This window comes from Cyphomyrmex costatus, unplaced genomic scaffold, assembly GCF_001594065.2.
Source record: "Cyphomyrmex costatus isolate MS0001 unplaced genomic scaffold, Ccosl1.0 scaffold301, whole genome shotgun sequence".
NCBI classification, from domain to species: Eukaryota; Metazoa; Arthropoda; class Insecta; order Hymenoptera; family Formicidae; genus Cyphomyrmex; species Cyphomyrmex costatus.
The window spans coordinates 30,572-52,708 of NW_017277137.1; the positions used below are offsets into that span (position 1 = coordinate 30,572).

General features: G+C 44.6%; 1 protein-coding gene across 1 annotated transcript in view; it reads left to right on the plus strand.

The window, feature by feature from the left end:
• The first annotated feature begins 587 nt into the window (after positions 1-587).
• dac (dachshund family transcription factor) overlaps positions 588-22,137 on the plus strand; it is a 199,349-nt gene continuing 177,799 nt past the window's right edge. The window contains exon 1 of the mRNA XM_018542011.1: positions 588-1,095. Within this exon, the coding sequence (XP_018397513.1) occupies positions 626-1,095 (470 nt within the window). The 5' untranslated portion in view covers positions 588-625. The remainder of the gene's footprint in view (positions 1,096-22,137) is intronic.

A 22,137-nucleotide genomic window follows, 5' to 3' on the forward strand; every position in this document is an offset into this window, starting at 1 on the left:
ACCCACAACGTTCGTAGTGATAAGCGAGATACGTTCGAAGGACGTTAGGCGAGTGTAATTTTGAATCCTTCGATTTATGACAATTTGCGAAAGAGGATCGCGAAAGAACCCAGCTTTAACATGCATTGAAACGATTCACGCACGAGTCGTACCGGTATTCGCCATCGGGCGAACACAGTGAAACGGCGACGTGATCGACAGAGGCACGGAGCTTATCGCTGGCGACAAGAACGTGCCGGAGTGTCTCGTCGTCTCTACGAGTCGTAGGAAGAACAGGAACGCGCGTTTCCGACCCTCCATGGACCACGGAGCGATGGACAGCTCTTCCGACCACAGCAGTCGTGCCAGTCCCGTAACCGGCAGTCCAAAACATCCTCACAGCCCGTCGACGCAGCAGAGTCAACAGCAGCAACAGCAACAGCTCCACGGCAGTCAACATCAACCACCGCCGCCGTCTCATCAGCAATCGCACGGGCGCGATCAGATTCGCGATCATCCGCAGCAGCAACCGCAGCATCGCGGTGTACCGACACCGGGATCGCCCACGAGAGGTTCACCACCCCAGGGCCTTCCTCTGAGTCCACCGCCGTTGTCGGCCGGGGGCGGCCCCGGGGCACCGCCGGGGATGGTGCCTCGTATGCCGGGACTGCCGCCGCCGGGACTGGGACTACTGGGCCAGCTCGGTGGTATGCTGAGCGGACACCATGGCTCGCCGCTCGAACTAATGGCAGCTCATCACGCGGTTCTACCACCAAGATCCTACAACAGTCCACCGCCGATCAGTACTAGCGATCCCACCGCCAACGAGTGCAAGTTGGTCGACTACCGTGGCCAAAAGGTCGCCGCGTTCATCATCGCCGGCGACACGATGCTCTGTCTGCCTCAGGCCTTCGAGCTGTTTCTCAAACACCTCGTGGGCGGCCTCCACACAGTCTACACGAAGCTCAAGCGACTGGATATCGTGCCGTTGGTGTGTAACGTCGAGCAGGTTAGAATTCTACGCGGTCTCGGAGCCATCCAACCCGGCGTCAATCGGTGCAAGCTGCTCAGCTGCAAGGACTTTGACATTCTTTACAGGGACTGCACCACAGCCAGGTAGGTTGATGACGACACACTCGTCGGAGAGACGTGATAATAGGATTCTCCTGTTCGTTCGATTATCGGTCGTTATTTATCTGAATCAAGAAAGAAACTTGCGTTTATTTAATTCGTGGCGTTAAGTTTGATGTAGTTGGTAATTTATGTGCAAGACATTTCGGGTAGGAGAGAGAATTGGGGCTTTAATCTCTCGACAAAAAAATATCGCACACAAAAATAGTAGATATGTTACGTCTATTGTAGGAGACTTTTATATACGATATGTATAGGATGAAAAATATAATAGGCCTTTAGAGCTCTGTCGAGACCGTGACTTAATTTCGACGAGACCAATTTTTTCTCCTCGACGTTGCCTCTTGGCGATCGTGCCATATTTTGAACGGTTCTGAAAAGAAATCCTGCCTCTATAATAGCGACGAGTAGCAGATGTTTGTCGACTGTTAGCCATAATTAACGCCAGTCCATTTCGATAACAAGATAAGGAGGAGAAGATTCCGGAAATAACGCTCACATACTGGACGCCTCGACGCGCTTCTTCTGGAGTAGCGCCGTTACTACGAACGGAAGCTACGATCCTCGCATACATTAATAACGCGTGATGTCGCCGCTGGGCAGCACTTTATCTTCGCCCTGTACCTTGGCTTGGCTACCAGTCCGCCAAAAAATACTTTAATTGTGCACCACCTACCACCAGCTCCGCTTAAGACTTGATCATCGTCGAAAACGGCTCCCGGTGACCCTCGGGCCTTTTCGAATAGGCAGTTCACGAGCGATCCTCATGCGTCGTGAAATTGCTTCGCGAAATTGCATTTTGTTGGTTTGAAAGGAATGTCATTTTAGGGATATAACTTTATTTGCATTTAAGATAGTCGCGCTATAAAACGAGAGACACGTATCTCGCAGCTGTTTGTAAAATAATATTTACGAAATAGAGCGAGTATTTGGTGCGAATTATTCGTACGACGATCGAATTAAAATATCCAAGTCGTGTGGCACAGCGGCACGTGCTGCTCCTCGTTTCTAGGATTGTCACCGAGTTTCCGCGCCAACAGGTGTCCCTTTCACGGCAGTTTCTCTGAATGAATCGTCCCCCGAATAGGGAGAGAAAGAGAGAACGTCGAGCGAGAGGAAGAGAGCCTGGTTGTACAAGCTCTCTCGCACCCCACCCACGAGGTAGACGACAGACGAAACGGAATGGTAAACGGAACGAGGGGATTTAAGGTCGTCGGAGAAATTGTTGTCCTCTCGATACCGTCTCTTTTATCCCATCGATCAACACGTTTCGTGCGTCTTAATCGACAGGTTCGACATTTCTATTTCGCACACTCTTGACAAATTAATCACCCCGCTTATGTTTAATTGTCACGATATAACCGAGATTTTTCGGTATTCGCGACGAGCCGCGAATTGCGTGGCGAATGGGCAATACTTATTCAGCGTGCGATGCGCAGTGGCAGTCACAACGGAAACGGATTCAACGCGACACGGAGAGAGAGAGAGAGAGAGAGAGAGAGGGAATCGAGGGATATCCCGAGGGACGGAGTGAAAGAGCTGGAGAGATAGCCAGAAGGAGAGAGCGAGTGCGAGAGGTAGAAGGAGGAAACTCGTAGGGATCGCAGGGATCCAAATAATCCCGAGTCGCAGTCACAGAACAGAGTTCCGCGAGCCGTCGGCTCGTGCGGGTCTCGCCTTCCTGAAGATACCTATACGTATCGTCGTTTCACTTGATTTTTCTTCCTCGCAAATCAAATTCTTCCTTCCTATCAAATTTTTTAACTCGGGCTCGATGTAAAAATCGCCATTTTTCCTCGATATTCTATTACATCTCTAGATTATAATCTTACGTTTCTGCTCTTTTCGTTAGAAATAGTATATTATGATCTAGAAAGTGAAAAGGCTTGCTGTTGTTTCTTGAATAATTTCCTCTGGTTTTAGAATTCTATCTTTAAAGTATCGTTTAACATCGAGATTAATATCTAATATGAAAAACAATTTTCAATTCGTTATTAATATATTGATGATGTATTTAGAAATATAATTCACATCAGATTATATTCACATTTTGCGTCGCGTTATCTCAAAAATAGAGAGAACCTCTCTCTCTGTCTCTCTCTCTCAACCTGGCCTTTGGTTCTTTAGCTTGCCCTCAAAATCCTCGAACACTTGTTTCCAACTGGTCTTTCAATATTCCGATCGCAGAGAAGAAAAAAAAAAAAAACGAGATTGCGGAAAAGCGAAACGGCGATTGTGAAAAACGGGATGATCAAGAGGCTGCGACACGATCGTTTTGTGCGGTACGATCGCGTGTAACGTTGACGTCGTTACATTCTGATAATACACGGCAACGGTAGCGGCAGCAACGGGTACACACGGCCGTGCCGTACACATCTACGACGAACCAAACCACACACCCGCACGCGGACGATGTAATACGCGCGCGCATGCACTTGCACACCTACGTGGAGCCCGCGCGCCTCTTCTATCGGACCGATGCAACAGCATGCGCCCAGAACCGCACCAATAATTCAGGGAGATTTTTCTTGCGGTTTACAGCGCGGCACCGGCTGCGCTGTTCCGTCCGAACGACCCGTATTTCGTGCTCATGACCAGTAATACTGTAATAGTGTTAAAAAGCGAGGAATGCCAGGCGATAACGACGAATGCAGACGAATTATAGTTTGAATTACAGTTAACGCGCTGCGTTAACAAACGCACGATATGGCGGCATAGTGTACGTTTAAATACCGCGTTACTTTTTATCGCGAGACTTCCTCTCCAGGATAGATGCCATCGTTCGAGCACGTCCTTAAAACGCGAATCCGAGACGGGAGGTCACACTATCTGATCGTGAACGCCGACAGATATTCCTGTTAGACGCTGAAAAGTAATCGACTGCAATAATTGCGCGCGTCGTATATCATGCATATAAGTCGATGCGAGCCCTACGATAATCGGCAAGAAAATAATAACGTGGCCGCGTTGTGCACAGCTAACGAGACGAGTCAATTATATTAATTAATTTGCCTAACTCGGTCGGACGAACGCAAGGAACGATCGCAAACTCTCTGCCTCCTCAGAATCGAGTCTCTAATTGGGAATTCGTGAAAAGAGGTCGCGACGAGGAGACAAAGAGAAAGGAAAAAAAAAAAAAGGAGAAAAAACATACGTATATAGAAGACACACACGGAGGGTAAAGGGACAACGCGCGATTTTTCTTCATTCTTCCTTCTTCCTATCGAGCACAGCGTACTGTTCGCCATACCTCTGCGCGGTACAACAACAGCCAGCTGAAAATACGTGGGAGTGCGCGCGGCCCTGGACTATAATTCTATGCGCTATTAGCCGTTTAATTATAAAATTGTGCATAGATTAATTGGCTCCCGTAATGGCCCTAACAATGCACAGACATATTGTGAGAGAGCGAGAGACACAGGGGAGAGAGGTGGTAAAGGGGAGAGAGAGAAAGGAGGGGTATATATAGAGAATAGAACCAATGAAAAGAGGGGTGAGGAGAGGGGAGGAGGGGGGAGAGAGGGAGAGAGAGAGAGAGAGAGAGAGAGAGATGGCAGCAGAAAGCCGTTATTAATATTTATTTCCTCTGCTCGCTCCTCCCAGCTCCTGGTTGTTGCCGTGCGCCGATGCGTGGTTATAGGCTACGTAAGCTTTTAATATCTATGCGCTCGTGTTAACTGCACGAATACACAAATAGGGCTCGGTAAAGTCCTCGTATGAACGCGACTGTGCTCTCTCTCTCTCTCTCTCTCTCTCTCTCTCTCTCTCTCTCTCTCTCTCTCTCATCTCTCCGCGGCTATGCTCGGGAAGCGTCGCGATATTATTTGACGGACGTCTCGAAAAGGGATCGCTCGATTCTTTTGCTACAGCGACGCCGAGTGGAGAACTGTATCATCTCTCCTCTTCCCCCTCTCTTTCTTCCTCTCTGTATACGAACGCGTATCTATCTGGTAATTGTATCGTTTACAGCAGCTGGCAGGCCTCTCGGCCTTTTTTTCCCCGTTACGTATCCTGCACGGGGAATTGGGCCGCCAGCGTGATATTATAAAGGCTCGCATGACCCCATTGTTAGCATTACTTTTCATCGAGATATATACGCGTATGTTTTGTTGCCGCCGTTACGTATGTACACGCGCTAGTAGACTCACCCACGACGTGCGTGCGTGCGTGCGTGCGTGAGCGCGTGTCTCTCCATTAAATCTGCTTGTCGATTAATCCTATAACCGAAAACGAACACGTTTGCCGCTACTATGTGCGTTAGTATCGTGAGAATAATTCAGGAAACTCCAATCGATGAAAAAACCGCGAGCTGGATAAGCCTTGAACTTTATAATATATAGTAACGAAACACAGCCGCGCACTCGTTTTTTTTATTGATAAAAAGTGGGAACTCTGTTCCACCTGTCTCGAGATTGGAAAATTCAAATGCATCATAACGTATTCGGATGTCGGTGGTTATCGCGGCTATTTCGGAGCACGTATATATACACGAGCTATTTAATGATACAGTCAGAACACGAGGATCGTTCATTTATTCGTTTATTCATCGGTTTAACAGCTGTACACAGTTGTTTATCGAGTTGTTTAATTACTCGACGCCACTTTGAAGAGAAACCGGAGCGGTCTTCTCCATTTATAGAATCCTCACAGTCCTCCAAGCACGGCCAGCAGCGGTCACTAATCTCTTCTTACAATCGTTCTTAATTTACGGAAATTAATTGAAAACACAAACCCGAGAGGGGTGCTTTTCTTCCCAGCATCCGTCCTCCCCCCCTGCCTCCCTCCCCCCTCCTCATCCCCGTCCACCATCACCACCCAGCCTACTCCCGTGCTTCGCTCGTAATTCTCGGTAATTAATAATCTGCAACAAGTAATAATAAAGCCAGTAATCCGGCTGCGCGCGGCGCCGCGGCCGGGCAGCGTTCTTAATTCTGGATAATTAATGCAAAGACAAACAAGAAGGATTAAAACCGAGCTACCCACCCACCCACCCATCCACCTTACCGCTCTTTCTCTCGTTGTTTCTCCGTACTTTTCCCTCTTTTTTAACACTGCTGTTCGCTCGTACAACGCTTACAAAGATGGCCGACCGATGTAGCGAGAGAGATGCGAGATGTAGAGGCATTTCTTTTAAGTTTTTTTTATTTTTTTTTTCCGCTCTCTTCACACAAAACTCATAATGTTTAAAATACACGCAATTATGTTGTATCTTCTCTGAATTCAATTTGAAATATTCAATTATCCTCTTCTTTCGGGTACTCAACGGGTCGCTAAGCGTCTCTACTGATCGCAGAATGCTGCCTGATTCTAATTGCGCAATTCGAAGCAATCAAGGAGGGCGTTAATTTGCATCCGCAGGCGGGGAGAGAAGAGTATGTGTGTGTTGGCTGCGCGTGACGATAAAGTCACAATATTATTATCACGATCTGCATCGTCTGCCGACTGTCTGCATGCGGCAAGATGAGATCGTTTCTCGAGGACGATGGGAACCCGGCGTGTATACGATACGTCCAGAAAGGAGACGAGAGCCGGGAGAGAGCAGGATGCGAGCGGGCCCATGGCTATAATCACGGGGCCTTGATGGTGAGATACAAATGCAAGTCATCGAGGCCCCGTATTGTATCGCGCAATGGCGCCAGGCTCCCGTTCCGCGTTTCCCTTTCGGCGTTCCTCGATACGTTCTTCTATATCGTGCCGTGCGCTCGACGGAACCTGAGAAAGGCTCCCAATTTAGAGCGTTAAATACGCGACTGTTGCATCGATATGGCGTTTGGTATTTTGTATTTCCTGCCGTGCCGTTAACGTGTATTTTCGCCAATCATGATGGGTCGATGGATACGGTTTGATTGAACTGCAGGAGTTAATTTCTCCCGTCGTTTCTCGTATTATTATACAAGACAAATCGATTCTTTTGCAGGACGTACGATTCGCACGCTATTTTGAAATACATGTATTGCATCACACACACACACACACACACACACACACACACACACACACACATATATATATATATATGTAATTTTAGCAATATTGATTTTCTAACGTTTCTACATTGTTGGAAAATTTCTGTTAAATTTAACACATTTCAGGTATTCCAAACGGTTCACTCAAATCTTTGTGTTAATTTAACAAGATGAAAATGTTAGAGAAAGTATTATAGATATCATGTAAAAAAATTATTACAAAAAAGATAATATCAACACACAATTTGTAAACAAACTGTGGAAGCATATCTTTTAAATATAATTAACATTTATGATATATTAAATTAACACATATTTCATTCATATTTATTTTAGACTTTACGTATTAAAATACATTTATTTTTATGTTACTTATTGTTTATTTATTCATAAATTATGTTTTTTTTTATACTAGAGAAATGTTGAAATATCAATTTAATATAGAAGATTTTTAAATAACACAATAAGATTATACTAAATTAACACATTCGAATGTTAAAAATTCAAATAAACTGATAAGATATAAAGCCAATGAGAGCCGACACAGGTTGGACGAGTGTATCTTCATATATTTTATTTTCATAAAAAATTGTGATATAAATGTTTCAACTCTGAATATTTTGGGTCAGTCTCAGTATAATGAGAGTTTAATAATTGTTTTCTTAAATGTTGGACCTTCAAATTTCACTTGTAAATATTTAACCAGATACACAAACTGTCATTTAGTAGTATCTGTAAAGAACCGTGCTTTAACTTATGTGTGAGATTCTATTAAATTGATGAAAATTGTGTAATAAAAAGTTCCGTTAAAATTAGTGAAAATTAAGTAATATAACATTCAGTAAAACTTACGTGACCAACATTTAAAGAAATATCTTGATTGAAATTGAGTACATACATATGTTTGCTGTGTGAAGTTCAACACAAAATTTTAACAAAGACGTGAGTGGACCGCGTTTTCGACACAAATACAAAATGTTCTTCATCGTTATGTTATTCTATACTTATTCTATTATAAGAGATATATGCAGGTTCAATGATCTCCTCAGATTGCGCAAAAAATATACCTATAAAATTTTTATAAATAATTTTTACATGGTAATCGAATGTAGGCTGTTCGATTGGCTTGCAATAAAATCTTCCTGTACAAATCGATTTTCGAGACAGACGACTAGATTAACGGCATTGACCGGAACGTTGGTGAAATCAGCTCGAGTTGCGTTACATATTTTTAACATTGGCCCTCGCATCACATCGCAGGAGCCAAAATCGATTGTTTCTGCGCGAGCCAGTGACCTACATTAAAACAGCTGATTGTGGCAGCGGTACACACGAGTCCCATTTCATCGTTTCCCCTTGTTGCGATGCCACCCTCGTAAAGAACTATCCCCACAAGAGCGCATCTTTCTCACTCGTCCGGCGATAGGCTGGTGAAACCTAGCAACAGCTCACCGAGCGAAACAAGGGTCCTTAATCCTTCTCTGTTTTTATCGTTACCCCAGATTGGAATTCCTGTCAAGCGTTTATACGCGAATATTCATTACACGTAGCAATAACGCGAACATAAATTCGCAAATAATTCAAGCGAATAAATTGATTAATTGATATAGATCAGGAAATCTCTTGAAAATCTTCCCTTTGTATCAGGACGATTACGTTTCATTTATAAATGATATGGAACGGACTGATAAAAGACTTCGAACTACACGAAGTAATAAATAAATACATACATCGCGAGATAAAGCATTTTCTTGATCCAATCGATATTGTACGTCTTATGGATTCCTTGTGCTATCGTGTCCCGTATTACGGAAAACATTCGACGCGGCTAGCTCTTAACCATCTCCCTCGAGAGACACGTTTAAGAATCTCGCGTTTATACATGCAATCGCGTGTTCACGTCGAGTAAGCCGTGCCTCGATAGTAGCCCGGTCTCGTCGTGGACGTGTCGTGCTACCGGCGCGCTCGGGTCCGTAAATCCTTTACGGCAACAATTTTATGCGGCCGCAGATTTAACGGAATCGATCGAGGGTCAGTACGAATCCTACCTCGACTATATTGCTTTCTTATTATCGTAATCGCTCATATCCGATAGTGGAGATTCGCATTAGACGATTAAGTTTCTTCTGCGTCTTTTTATTCCGTACCTCTGTGTTTGTTTGCGTACCTAGACCGAGTTATTATCTTCACGATATCGTTATTTACTATGTCATTTGTGAAAAGGTAAACTGCTTGTCTTGTCTATAGGTTGTCATGGTCATTCAAATGTTGAACTATACATTTTGTAGTTTGTCTGAGTTTGTTTCGCGCACAATATAACATATATATATAATTTATAAATGATTGATTAGCCGAAATGATACGGGAAACATTTCGGGTAAATATTCCGACGAGATACGCGTTGCTCCAATTATTATTATTATTTATTATTAAGTAACAAATACTTCAACTAGATAATTATACATTGGCCGATGTATATTTTCTTGTAAGCGTAGAATTTAGCAAGGTATATACGACGCCAGAGAGCTTCTTAATCTGCAAAAATGTCGCCGCGTTGGTCGGTGGCGTTGCGTAATTGCCACAATCATGCATCACCCGGTAATATCGCTGTGGCATTATAATCGTCGTCGTCGTCTTACGTTGGAATGCTGTAGTCCGAATAAATTTCAAGTTTTCGTCGACAGTGGTCGAGCGGCTGTATGCAAACTGCACGAAAGGCACCCTTTCCGTCTCTCGCGAGGCGGCCTGTCACAACGATACTCGGTAATTTCGAGTGATTCGTGGACGACGTCAGCGAGCATATCGCACCCCTTTCGCGAGAGGGGGCCTTCGTGTGCACGCTAGCCACTCCAACTCGTTACACACGGTAATTAAACGACGCACGAGACCACCCGAGAAGCTAGGTGGCAGTTAGAACTTGGGCGTTTAAGAGGAATCAAGTCGTTGTTAGAACTCGTATACGCTCGTTTTGCTATTATATATATATATATATGCTTATTCGGATCGATTGCGCAAACGTCGCGATTAGCATCATGGAGCAGCCTGTAATTTACTTTCTTCGTTTGTAAACGATCGCGATGGTTACGACGTGAAGGTGCAGGTTCTCGAAACGCGTCTCGGTGCCGCGTTCTAGCACGCTGCATGGCGCCGAAGTCGCGATTGTTTGCGACTTTGCCGTGGCAAAATCGGTGCCGATCGTGTGGAGGCAGCGGCAGCTCAAGTGAAACCGTCTGTTTGGCTCGCGTGCCGCTGAGTTTGGCGCAACGTCGCGCGTCAATCAAAATCGGGCTCTCGGGTAGCTGCTCCTATAGTAATGATCCCTACACTCGATGTCGAGTCGATCTTACGTACATGGACGCCTGATAGCCCCTGTGATATACCCTTGAAGGGTGCCCAGGCTGCGACTCGTCAGCCCAGTCAGCCAACTCGACCGGCGCGGCGTTTGCCGGTTTGTCGGGCGAGGAGCCATCTTTACACGCGTGCGGTCCGCTCGCGTGATGCACGCATGCCACCTCTTCTCCTTGGTATTCCGCTCCTTGTTCCTCCGTGGGGCCCATCGTCTCTCTCTCTCTCGCTCTCGCTCTCTTTATTTCTTTCTTTTTCTTTCTTATTTCTGTGTACGTCGATCGCGGATGTTTCGGTTTTACGCGCGACCGTTTACGCGCTTTTCCCTTTCGCGCACGCAGTTACGAATATATAGGCTTACGGGATAAATACCGCGTGACTAGGAGATATCGGTCGAGCAAGTTACGCGAGAATCCATGGTGAAGTTATAGTGCCTCTAGGTTCTTCTTGATAGCTTCTTCTCGATGACGATGCAGGAGAGAGCGAGTTCGAAAAGGAAGGCAGAATAACCGCCGATAACTGTTATCGATCGTGTTATGTGTGAATCTAGAATTGGATGGTGGTTCATTTATCTAACAATAAGTTGCACGGTTTGCATGCAGTCCGTTTGAGGATTTGTCGTTGAAAATCGGATATCTTTTGGGTGAGGAAAAATGAGCGATCGCGTGTTAGGAAAGTTCTAAAATACGAGCGGTAATGTACACGATTGTTATCGTGAATCGCGGTACGTTTTGCGATCTTGCGATATCGCGTAATCAAGGATATTTATATTCTAAATCAACGAGTTTGTCGGGCTATTAAGTTAGGGCAGAAATATGCACATTCGACAGTCGCGACTCGAGTCCGAATCGTTTTTGGCATCAGTCGAAATTGCCCTTTCATTAACACGGCATCGCGATCTCGGAGAGCCCGGCGAAGGAAACCGGCTCTAAACCGGCACGCCATTTCTGGTGCAATCTCGTAGAGTGAATCATCCGATTTCATCTTCCTTCCTCTCTCTCTCTCTCTCTCTTTCTCTGCGATCTAAGTGATCCCGACGAGATTGGCTTAGGAAGAGGAGGGGCGCTCTCCGTGTGCATACTATACTCCTAATCCAAGCATAACAGCATGCAAATATAATACGAACCGATTCGGTCTACGACCTCTTCGACGATGACCGAAAAAATGCGAATAATAATCCACTCCAGCCATTTCGATCTTATATAGTGAATGAATTCGATTGGATGCACTCAATGCCATGGTGTATTATTGACATAAAAATGTGCGTTTGATATAAATATAAAGATGAATCAAACTATGAAATTCTTAATACATATTTCGTTATGCTGTTAAATAAAAGCTGTGTATCATAATTCGAAATATTTGCATTTTACTTTTACACAGATTAAATCAGTGTACAACGGCTTTAATATGCGTGCGTGCATTAGTGCGTCCAACTGAATTTGCTGTTGGATTTTTTTTTGCTATTTGAGTTTCTAATTGCAATCGGGCGCTCTTCAAAGAACTGACTAACGATGGTAGGATCATATCTTTTTGCCTTAAGCTAAACCTAATTTTTAATCTTGATCGGCGATTGTATGTGAACGATGGATTTCTTATGCGATTGCCAGAAAGTTTTTACTTTACGCTCGACGAAAAAGTTTCATTTTGATTTACATTTTCCAGTGTCTCATAGATTACTTCTCATCGTGCGTCGTTGCGGTCACGTTAACGTGATCGTAGTGTAACGCGCAATCTTTTAATTCATTCGCTGTGTACCCCGCGCACACTCGAGATAACGATGAATAATATGTAATTATATCATTGTTCGGAATTAGCTGCCAACCGTTGTTGTTACACACAGTTCGGGGGCCCGTGAACGAGCAGTCGAGGTGTTATTAGCGCTTGACATTGATACATCCGACCACGTTGTATTCGCAGTGGCGTGGATAACGCGTTATCTGCGCCGATATATTCGATCGGTTCACCGATCGCGTTGGTAACGATTTCGAAGGCAGGTGCTCGCTGTATTTGTCGCTTTGACGAGGGACCCGAGCGCGATAAGAGTGAATTAATTAAGGCGGATGCAGCAGCAAATGACAGGGAGTTAAGAAAGAATTTTAATAACTTTGCCCGAGAAATGAAAGGATATCATTACATTTCGGAGATTATATAAATTGTGCGTTTATTAAAAAAAGAACCAATTTCAGGTTATTGTTAATTCATAGCTCAGATAGTTTAGAGAGAGAGAGAGAGAGAGACAGTTTAAAAAGAATCAAAAAGAATTCAATTATATGTCATAAATTCCGAGTTTATTTTCAGATGCAACAAGAATTCTTTTCAAAACATTTTAGAAAGGGAATTCAGAATTTGTGACCTACACCTGAATTCTTTTTGAACTCTCTGTACTATCTGGGAGTATAGTTATTATAGTTATCAACTTAAATTAATAATGTCAATATCGAGAACAGTCGAGGATAATTTTCGATTGAGATAGAATCGAACAAAACTTAGTCCGTTCGCTGAGAATCTTGACTGTTGCGCACGGCGAGTATCCACCAGCGAGCATAGGCATGTAATTACGCGGGATTCTGGCTCTCGAAAGCGTTCGCTATTTATCAACGTCGCTCGTTATGGCGTCTTCTCAGGGCAGAGCTATCCGGCAAAAGTGGAGGAAACGATCGCGGGTGATGGCGTTTCGGCTCGCGGTTTAATCGTCAAACACAAGAAACGATCGCCAACTCCGAAATTCCGTTTATGTCTTTATCGATCGATGAAAAATCCAAGTGCATTAAACGATTTAATCTCTAATGGCGTTACGGTATACGTTATACATACATATACGTATACCGCAGACAAGAAGCGCAGGATCGAACCGCATCGCGCTGCGAATAAATTATAGGATGATTGTGCACGATCGTGACGTTTTGCAAGAAAAGTTATGGCCCGTAGGCCGTTGAAATTGCTTCAATTACTAACTTTACGTTTTCCAACGTGCCTCGCGATCGTACTCTTCGATCGCGATAAGAACGCGCCGCCGATTTCTTTTTAATCCCGAAGAGCATTCGCCGCGCGCGCGTATCATACCGCGCGGAATGCGCTTGCGAGAAGACAGCGGCGGGGGCGGCGGATTTCTCGCGCGGTGTCTCGGGCGATTATTATCGCCTGACACAGGCCATAAAGTACATTTTAATTCGCGCACATCGCGCGAGATAAGACCGGCCTAGGCTAAGCTAACCGAGCACTGTGCGTGCTTGGGTACGTATATATATACTTCAAGAGAAGGGGGTGGTCTACGATATACGCCGGGTGATCGTGGGACAATCAGACTTGCAAAAACGGGACTTAATTGGGCCTTTAATCGCGGCGGAATGATGATTAATCGCAGAAGAGTCTCGGGCGTAATCTGGGATACTATACGGGGTACTCGAAAACGGGCCGCAAGATAAATCGCAGACGTCCTCGTGGCGAGAATATTATACACTAGCTACGTGTATAGGTACGCCAGAAAACGATTGTACACCTGCGAGCCTCGCGTGTAATATCGCAGAATTATTTATCTATCGACAGATGATAGATATACCCGCACTCCCGCGAGATGCGAGAAGAACCGTATTGACGATGGAGCTCGCGCGCGCGCGCGCGCGCGCTTAAACGTATCCGCAAGTGTGTTGCCGTTAACTTAATACGCGGTTTCGTCCGTAACCACATATACAATATATGAACGTACAGCCGGCTCCTCGTTGACTCGATCGTATCTCACGCCGCTAGAGGAGTTTAGACAACCGTTGCCCGCGGAAATATCAGCATTGTATAAACTTGATCCCGCATGTTGGGGGATTCTATACATGCGAGATGTATTTACGGGAATCTTCTGCTCGGCCAATTTCGGATATGAGGCTAAAGAAAGCAGACGCAGAAATAGGAGAACGGGAGAATTCCATTCCGTTCGTCCGTCCGTCCGTCCGTCGTCGCTCGAGAGAACGAGAGCAGTTTTGTTGGCGCGGATATTTTGTTGCTTACTCTCATTCTTCTCTTTTTCTCCCTTGACCGCGGTACTCTAAGCAGACCCTACCATCTGCCCCTTTTTCCCGCGTTCGTTGCCCTTTTTCATTTCGTTTTCATTTCTCACCACGTACTTAGATACTTCGGTACATCATGCAGTATTTTACAAGAGATTTTACATTATTAAGGGAAAGTCAACCGAGGAGTGTTCAATGCAATTAAACGAATGTTTGGTGTCTAATAATATTTTTGTGTAAATGTTTTCAGTTCATGTAAATTGCGCACTGATTATCTGTCAGTCTTGAAACGCAATCCGAAACTGAAGCTGAATTATGTAATCACAAATTAAATTGACAAAGAGTTTAATATTACTGAGGTGATATTTTTCATGATAAATTCTCTAAACAGTAGAAACACAATTAATAAGAAATTGCCTTTAACGGTCGAGTTGGATCTTAGGTGCTATTATAATTTCGTGTGAATTTATATATTACGTATATGTAGTCTCGCACGGAATGTCAGAGATCCGAGTTCGACTCCCGGCCGAGATAATATTTTTCGCAATATAAATTAATTATTTACAGATTTTTAATACGTCATTCATAGATTTTAATATGTTCATTTAACATTATTAAGATCCAAGATGCTATGAGCATAAAAATTATTAAATTGGTAGATAATTTAATTCGTGATATTATTCCGGTAGTTTCGTAGAGTAGCTTTTCGAGACCGAAAAATTGTTCGGCGCGCGGTTTAAAAAGACTACATACGTAATATATAAAATCACACGAAATTATAATAGCACCTAAGATCCAATTCGACCGTTAAAGGCAATTTCTCATTGGTGTGTTTCTCACATGTATATGATACTATAAGATACAGTAGAAACATTTGTGTATAGGAAACGGTCCACTCAAGTCCTTATTAAAACTTTGTGTTGAATTTTTAACAAATTCAAATATTAATTTAACACAGTGTGTTACAAATTATGTTAATCAAATATTTTATGTGTCAAATTAATATTTTTCAAAATATTTTTTAGTTTTGAAATAACACAATTTATGAGATAGTGAATAAATAACGTGTTTTAAAACGTAAATTCTAAGAGATGGATGAAATATAATACGTTAATCTAATATATCATAAATGTTAATTTTACTGAAAAAATATTATACTTTTTGACAGTTTGTTTACAAACCGTATGTGTTACATTTTTTTATGTCGATCTTTTTCACGCAATATTTATGTTATATTTTATAACATATTGAAAAAGAATGGACCGTTTCAGTGAAATGTATTTTTAATACATTTCCTACGGTATTTTTAAAGCTCATTAACATCAGTAATATTAAATTGTTGATTAAGTTGTGATATTACGTAATTCAGTTTTAGTTTATAGGCTTGCGTTTTAAGATTATCAAAAAATTGGCACGCAGTTTGATTAAATTGTAAAATATATATTTATAAAATATTATTAAATTTAATAATTCTCTAAATTCTTAATTTAATATTAAGATAAACACATTGGTATTGTTGATATTATTAAATTTATCTTAACTGGCTCTCTTTGCTTAATTACATTGTATTTAAGATTTATTATATTATATATTACGAATTGACTGAGAATAATATAGCACGGAAGAATTATTTTAATTTCACGAATCTTTCATGCAATTTATATTTGAAAAAATTGCATATCCATGTTGATGCGCGTCGAATGTTTTCGGAAGTCGATTTTGGTGAAATCGACCAATCTCGTGATCGACATCCTGCTTCCGGTGAACCTGTGGCGGCGTGACGACACCCAGCGATGACGCACGGTGCGCAACTACATATTCCATTCCCTTAAGAAAGTTCGCAAACGAGCTGCCGCCGTTAATGAGGCGATATTTCAGTTTTTGAATAACTGACCTAGCCCGGGAGAGAGAGAGAGAGAGAGAGAGAGAGAGAGAGAGTCCGGGATACACGTCGAACCGGTTCCGAGAGCAGTCTCGGCCGCGTCTACCCGTGGAAACATATGTCTCAACGACGCGGCTTCTTTTCCCCCCCTCATCGGCCCTTTGTCCGGCGCATTGTACGCGCGACCGCTCGCGCGCTTGTTCCCGATTTTATCGGCTTGGTGCTCATAATTCGCGCGTTGCATGCGTATCTGCTCATCTGGCCTGGAGTCTTCCGCGCGCGCACCTATATATGCGCGCGGCCTTTCCCCTTTTTTCGCCGTTGCTTTTATCGGCCGCGCGTACACTCTGTATATGTACACGCGCATACATCATCCGGTCGATTCGGTACCTAATGGCCGTTTCAGTCTCGGACGTGTACCTTACGCTTCGATCGTCTCCTCCCTGGCCTGGCCGCGAGGTTTCCTTGTCAAATCTCGTTTTCCCCGCGCATATCGCGCATGATGTGTGCAACGAGAGCGCGCGCACGAGTGCACGCGGTTTACCGTTCTCGGCGCATCGGTAATTCTCCGCGAAACATTCCGTTTTTTTTTCTTTTTTCACCTGTACCTTCGCGCCGCGCGAGATCGACTCTTGAGATCGATCTCGGCGAGGCGAGGACATGCTTTTTTTCGTTCCGAATCACCGATCGTTTCTCATGTTAATAGACGTTTCATCGGCCGGACGAGGCCGAGAGGTTGTTCTTCGCTTCGCGACGAAAGGTCTGAACAAGTGGCGGGAGGGTGCTAGAGGTCGATCGAACGAGGCTGCTTCGGGCAAACAAGAAGCCGTTGCTGCGGCTGCCGTTTGGTGTATACGCAACATAGTAGCGTGGAGAATGAAAAGAAGAAAGGCTAGGCCGTATCGGGTATTAAGAGAGAGAGAGAGAGAGAGAGATAGAAAAAAAAAGAAAGAGAACGAGCGAGATCGCCGATCGAGGGACACGGGCGAAAGAGATTCACTGCCGATCAGATATCGACGAATCGAAATGAAAACCAAACAAGCCCACCTCCCGCCAATCCAATCCCACCCGTCCTCACGCCGCCGCCGCCGCGCCTCGCTCCATCGATAATTGATAGAATAAATTAAATCATTTGTCTTGGTGGGAAATTAAAAAGGTAATTTATATACGGATAGTCGGGGCGTACCTGACTGAGCCTCGATCGAGAGGAAGCGAGCGAGTGAGCGAGAGAGAGGGAGAGAGAAGCGAGCTACACCTACACACGTGGGTCCGTTCGTTTCCTCTTGGCGCATTAGACGCGCGGAGGAGACGATCCCGGGATGCATCATTTCGGAATTACCTAGCGCACCACGTGAGAAGGAGAGGCAAAAATGTGAGACAGCGAGTATACGCAAAGGGTAAAAGGGTGGGGGATAAGAAAAGAGCGGGAACTATATACGCGCGGTGGGTGAATATCGTTTTGTTTTTGGCTCTTTCGTCTTTCGATTTATTCCTCGCTGATGAATCAGGTGTGGCTTTTTCTCTTTCTCTCTCGACCGAGGGCGAGATTACTTTTGTGGGCGGGTCGCTTTCTGTCAGTGCCTCCGAGGTTACATCCAGGTATATTCAGAGAGGGAGAGAGAAAAGGAGGGAGAAAAAAAAAGAGAGAATCCCGCGCTAACGTTCGGCCTGTCTCTCTACGTGGGCAATTCTTGCGCTCCCGAGTTCTTCTCTCAGCTTGTCTTCCTGATTTGATGTAAATTGGAACACCGGAGTATAGTGATGGTACTCTGTGATATCCTCTCTCGTGATCGGATACTTCCACTTGCACGCGTGTATCAATTTCTAACATTGTTATATTTTCGCGAATATATAATCTCGTATGATGAGTTCTTTCGGCGCGTGACGTCGATCTGTCGCAAGCTGAAAGTATCTCTGTATCATCACATCGACGCTGTACAGTTGACATAAAAATCTCTGTTATTTAACACAAGATAAAAAAAATGGCGCGGTGCGTATCGAAAGGTTAACGAGAGGTCAGCGAACGAATTTCTTCGCGTTTAGAGTCCGCGATGTGGATCGCCTATTGAGAAGAAATATAAATCTACGGTACAACGAGGTCGTAAAACGCTCGGGTACCAGGCACAGGAAACGGGGTACAGGCTCCTACAAGAGAGAGAGGCGCTCGACGGAGGCGGTCTCGGCGCGAGCTCACGTGTTTGAAATTACAATAAATATTACGCGCCAATTAGCAGGGATGTTTTCACAGATGATACGCGCGCCTGATATATACCAGCCTGCATATGTGCATCTATACGTGCTGTGATATTCCACGAGGGTGGAGGAGGGAGAGGGGGGGGGGGAGAATCGTCCCGACGCCATGGTCGTCATCGTCATTACCACCGTCATCGTTGGCCTCAACGGGCCAACATCGAGCGCGCGGCGCCTCTGATGATATTGGTTTAGGCGCATCACTTCCCGCGATTGCTAATAAATAACGAGAGGAACTTGCCGAGCGTCGAGACGAACGGCGAGAGTGAGGGAGGGAGGGAGGGAGGGGGAGAGAAGCGATCGCTCGGCTTTAAGGAAGAGAAGGAAGGGCTCTCTGCGGCGGGGCCGGGGTACGTGTAAGGAAGAGAACGAGGAGGGCCCTACTTTGACGGGCCGATGGTCGGCCATGGCCCGACCGTCTGTTTTCTCAGGCAACAACAGAAAACGAAATATATGCGCGCGAAACGCAACACGCTCTCTCGCTCTCTACCTCCCCGCTTCCCTCTCGCATCTCTTCCTACTTTACTTCATTCTGCGTTCTTCGCTCCCTGTCTATCCACCACGTCGCCGTCTCGTCTCCGTCTTACCTTCCCTACCATACTCTATTGGGATGCAAAGCGCGAACAGTGTGTCGGTCGTTAAAATTTGTTTTCAGCCGGGAATGGGGCTGGGAGGCGATAGGCCGCTGCCGCTATCGTCGTCGTCGTCGACGTCGTCGTGGAATGATATCTCGTGCGTCGTTTCTCGATACTTGATATTAATATTGGCGAGCATTATAGTAATAAATGTATCTCATTAATGTGTGATAAACATATAAAGCTGCTCCGAGATAAATTGATAAACGCTAATTAACACATCTATAATTAGTAGACACGATCTACGGTTCTTATTGAAACGAAGAATCTTGTTGGATAACTCCTTGATATGTGTATAGACGATGACACGTGGACAGGTGAGAAGTGTTGGCGAAAGGTTGACGATGACTCGACGCGCGATGCCCCTCGCGCCAGTTTAAAACGAGCGAGCGAGAAAGCGATATCGCGCACGGAAAGCATAAAGGGGCGAATAAGAGGAAAAACAAAGCTCTCTGCAGTCTCGAGAAGCGGCAGCGAAAGACGATTTGTTCGCACCGCGGGAGTTCGGCTTAACGAAAATAAGCTAACTTCTCACATAATTCACTGGGGACTTGGTCCCGGGATCCGGGGCCCTCTCCTCCACCTCCTTCTCACGAAACGAGCGAAACGGACGAATACAAATAGAAATCATTAATGGTTTTGTTTCGAGAGCTCGCAGTCCCGGCCCCAAGCCAGGGCGGAACGATAATGATTCGTTAATGATTGCCCCGTACCCACACGTCGCGTCGTCGCGTATGAGATTCGATTCCTTCCTTTCTGGAAACGACTTTGTCTTGCCAGACCGCAAGTACAAACGCTCTGGCGTTGATGGAACAATCGCGATTTCACGCGGATCGAGTAACATTTCGTCTCGATCGAAACATCGAGATCATGGTGTGTATAACCGGCACGAAGGAAGAAGTCTGCAGGTATCCGACTACGGACCATTAAAAACACCGCATCATACATCATTGGCTTTTCAGCACGAATGTTCGAAAGTGTTTTAAACCGCGTGTGTTAAACGATACCACCTTCGTCTCTCTGGCCTTCGTGATAATTTTCTCGTAAACAGATCCGTCCTCGTTTGTTATAGTCTCAATTTATCGTGTCCTCGTATCTCTCACGTTTGTTTCGGCTGAATGGCTGCTAAAAGTTCGAGCTTGATGAGCATTTATGTAATTTGTGAAAGATTCTTTTGACATTGGATTCGCGAAGAAAAGAAGCAGAGCGCTTTGACGAAGCATATATTTCGCACGGTATAGATGCACGATAGAGCTTTCCACTTTGGCTTCTCGACTTTTAGATCTGAAAATGATCGCTAGATATCCAACATACGGTTCGTCTGTCGACGTTAGGGTCCACGGAGTACGTATACGTGAAAGCATTTCTTCCCAGCAGCCAGTCGGAACGCAGAGCGGAGCGTCGTCGTATCGATCAATGACAAAAATGTTTCGAACAATACGACCCCGTTTCTTTATTATAGTCATCAGTCATTCGGTATAAATATTAAATTCGCTAAAAAACTCGCCTCGACGGCTACGGGAGGTGGGGTCGAAATTGCACCGTCAGTCTGTGGCACAAAGAATACATGAGAGAGCAGCTGACCGATATCGTCGATCGAGGAGGGGTGTGCCGATCACGGTGGATTCTGTACGATCTGAAATCGACTTTTGCCATTGCTATCTGATAAAAAGGGATTACGCGCTGTCACGACGCATAAAGATGGAAAACTTAGCTCCCTGTAACTCGGCTCAATTTTTATCCAATATACTTGCTGAGTAATTCAGGATTAAATTACAAGTATCGTATTTAGCTTAAACCAACTCTGGCCATAGCTCTCTGTGAAAGCACATCTTTTTTACATTACACCATTATTAGGAGGAGCGAGGTCATTGAGCGTGTTGAAGAGTGCACTTGTGAGCTCTGAGTTAATGCTTTATTGTTGCCTATAATTGCACTCGCGATCAGCGTGTAACCAGCAGCTTGCGCTTTCGCGAATATGCCAATTACCGAATGGCCTGGATACGACGACGACGAATCTCGATGGCGAGGAGAGACCCCGTAAATATCCAGAAGCAACGGTTGCGTCTCCTTCGCACCGAGTCCTCTCGAGGCAGGGGAATCATTGTGGCCGCTAGGAACAAAAGGAATTTCAAAAGAAGTAGCCGAGGGAGCCCATTGTCGTGGGAAGCGGCCGTTTAGCGTTCGATAATGAAGAACATCTGAGAGGGAGAGAGAGAGAGAAAGCAAAGGCACTGAGAGTGTCTCGGGAGGAAACAACGGACGTGTCCGGGTTGCAACTAAACACGCGCCTCGTTCGAGCACCTACGAGAAGAGCACTTTGGTACTCGGAAAGGATAGCAGGATACCGGCTGTTCTCTCTCTCTTGTCTCGACTAGACAATACGTTCGATCCTCGTAATAGGTTTATAATTACGAACGCGACAGAATGAATCGCGCCACTAAAACGAAGATTTTTTTTTTCTCAGCTTTGTACAGAGCGAGACGTTCAAACTGATTTCTATCACTTGTGCTGCAAATTCAAGTGTGTAAAAAATGACTAATATATGTGTGCTATTTAGTTTTCCGTATAAAACTTACTCTATTATATTACATTACACACTTAAATGTGTGAATCCATTTGTATGTAGTATATAGTGTGTAACATTTTTACACGGAAAATTGATCACATACGTATGTATATACAACACACGTGTATTAAAGCTACTTTTTATACACCTGGAGATCTGCAGTGTATATACTTTGATATATAATGTGAAGAACATTCTCAACAACCATAAATTCACTCAGTCCATTATGATTGCGAGAAAAATGCGAGTTTCAGTTCTATAGAGATACGTAATTCAGGAAGTATCTCAAAGCGTTAAGATTTCTACCTACATTTTGCTCGAGAGAGAGAGAGAGAGAGAGAGAGAGAGAGAGAGAGAGAGAGAGAGAGAGAGAGAGAGA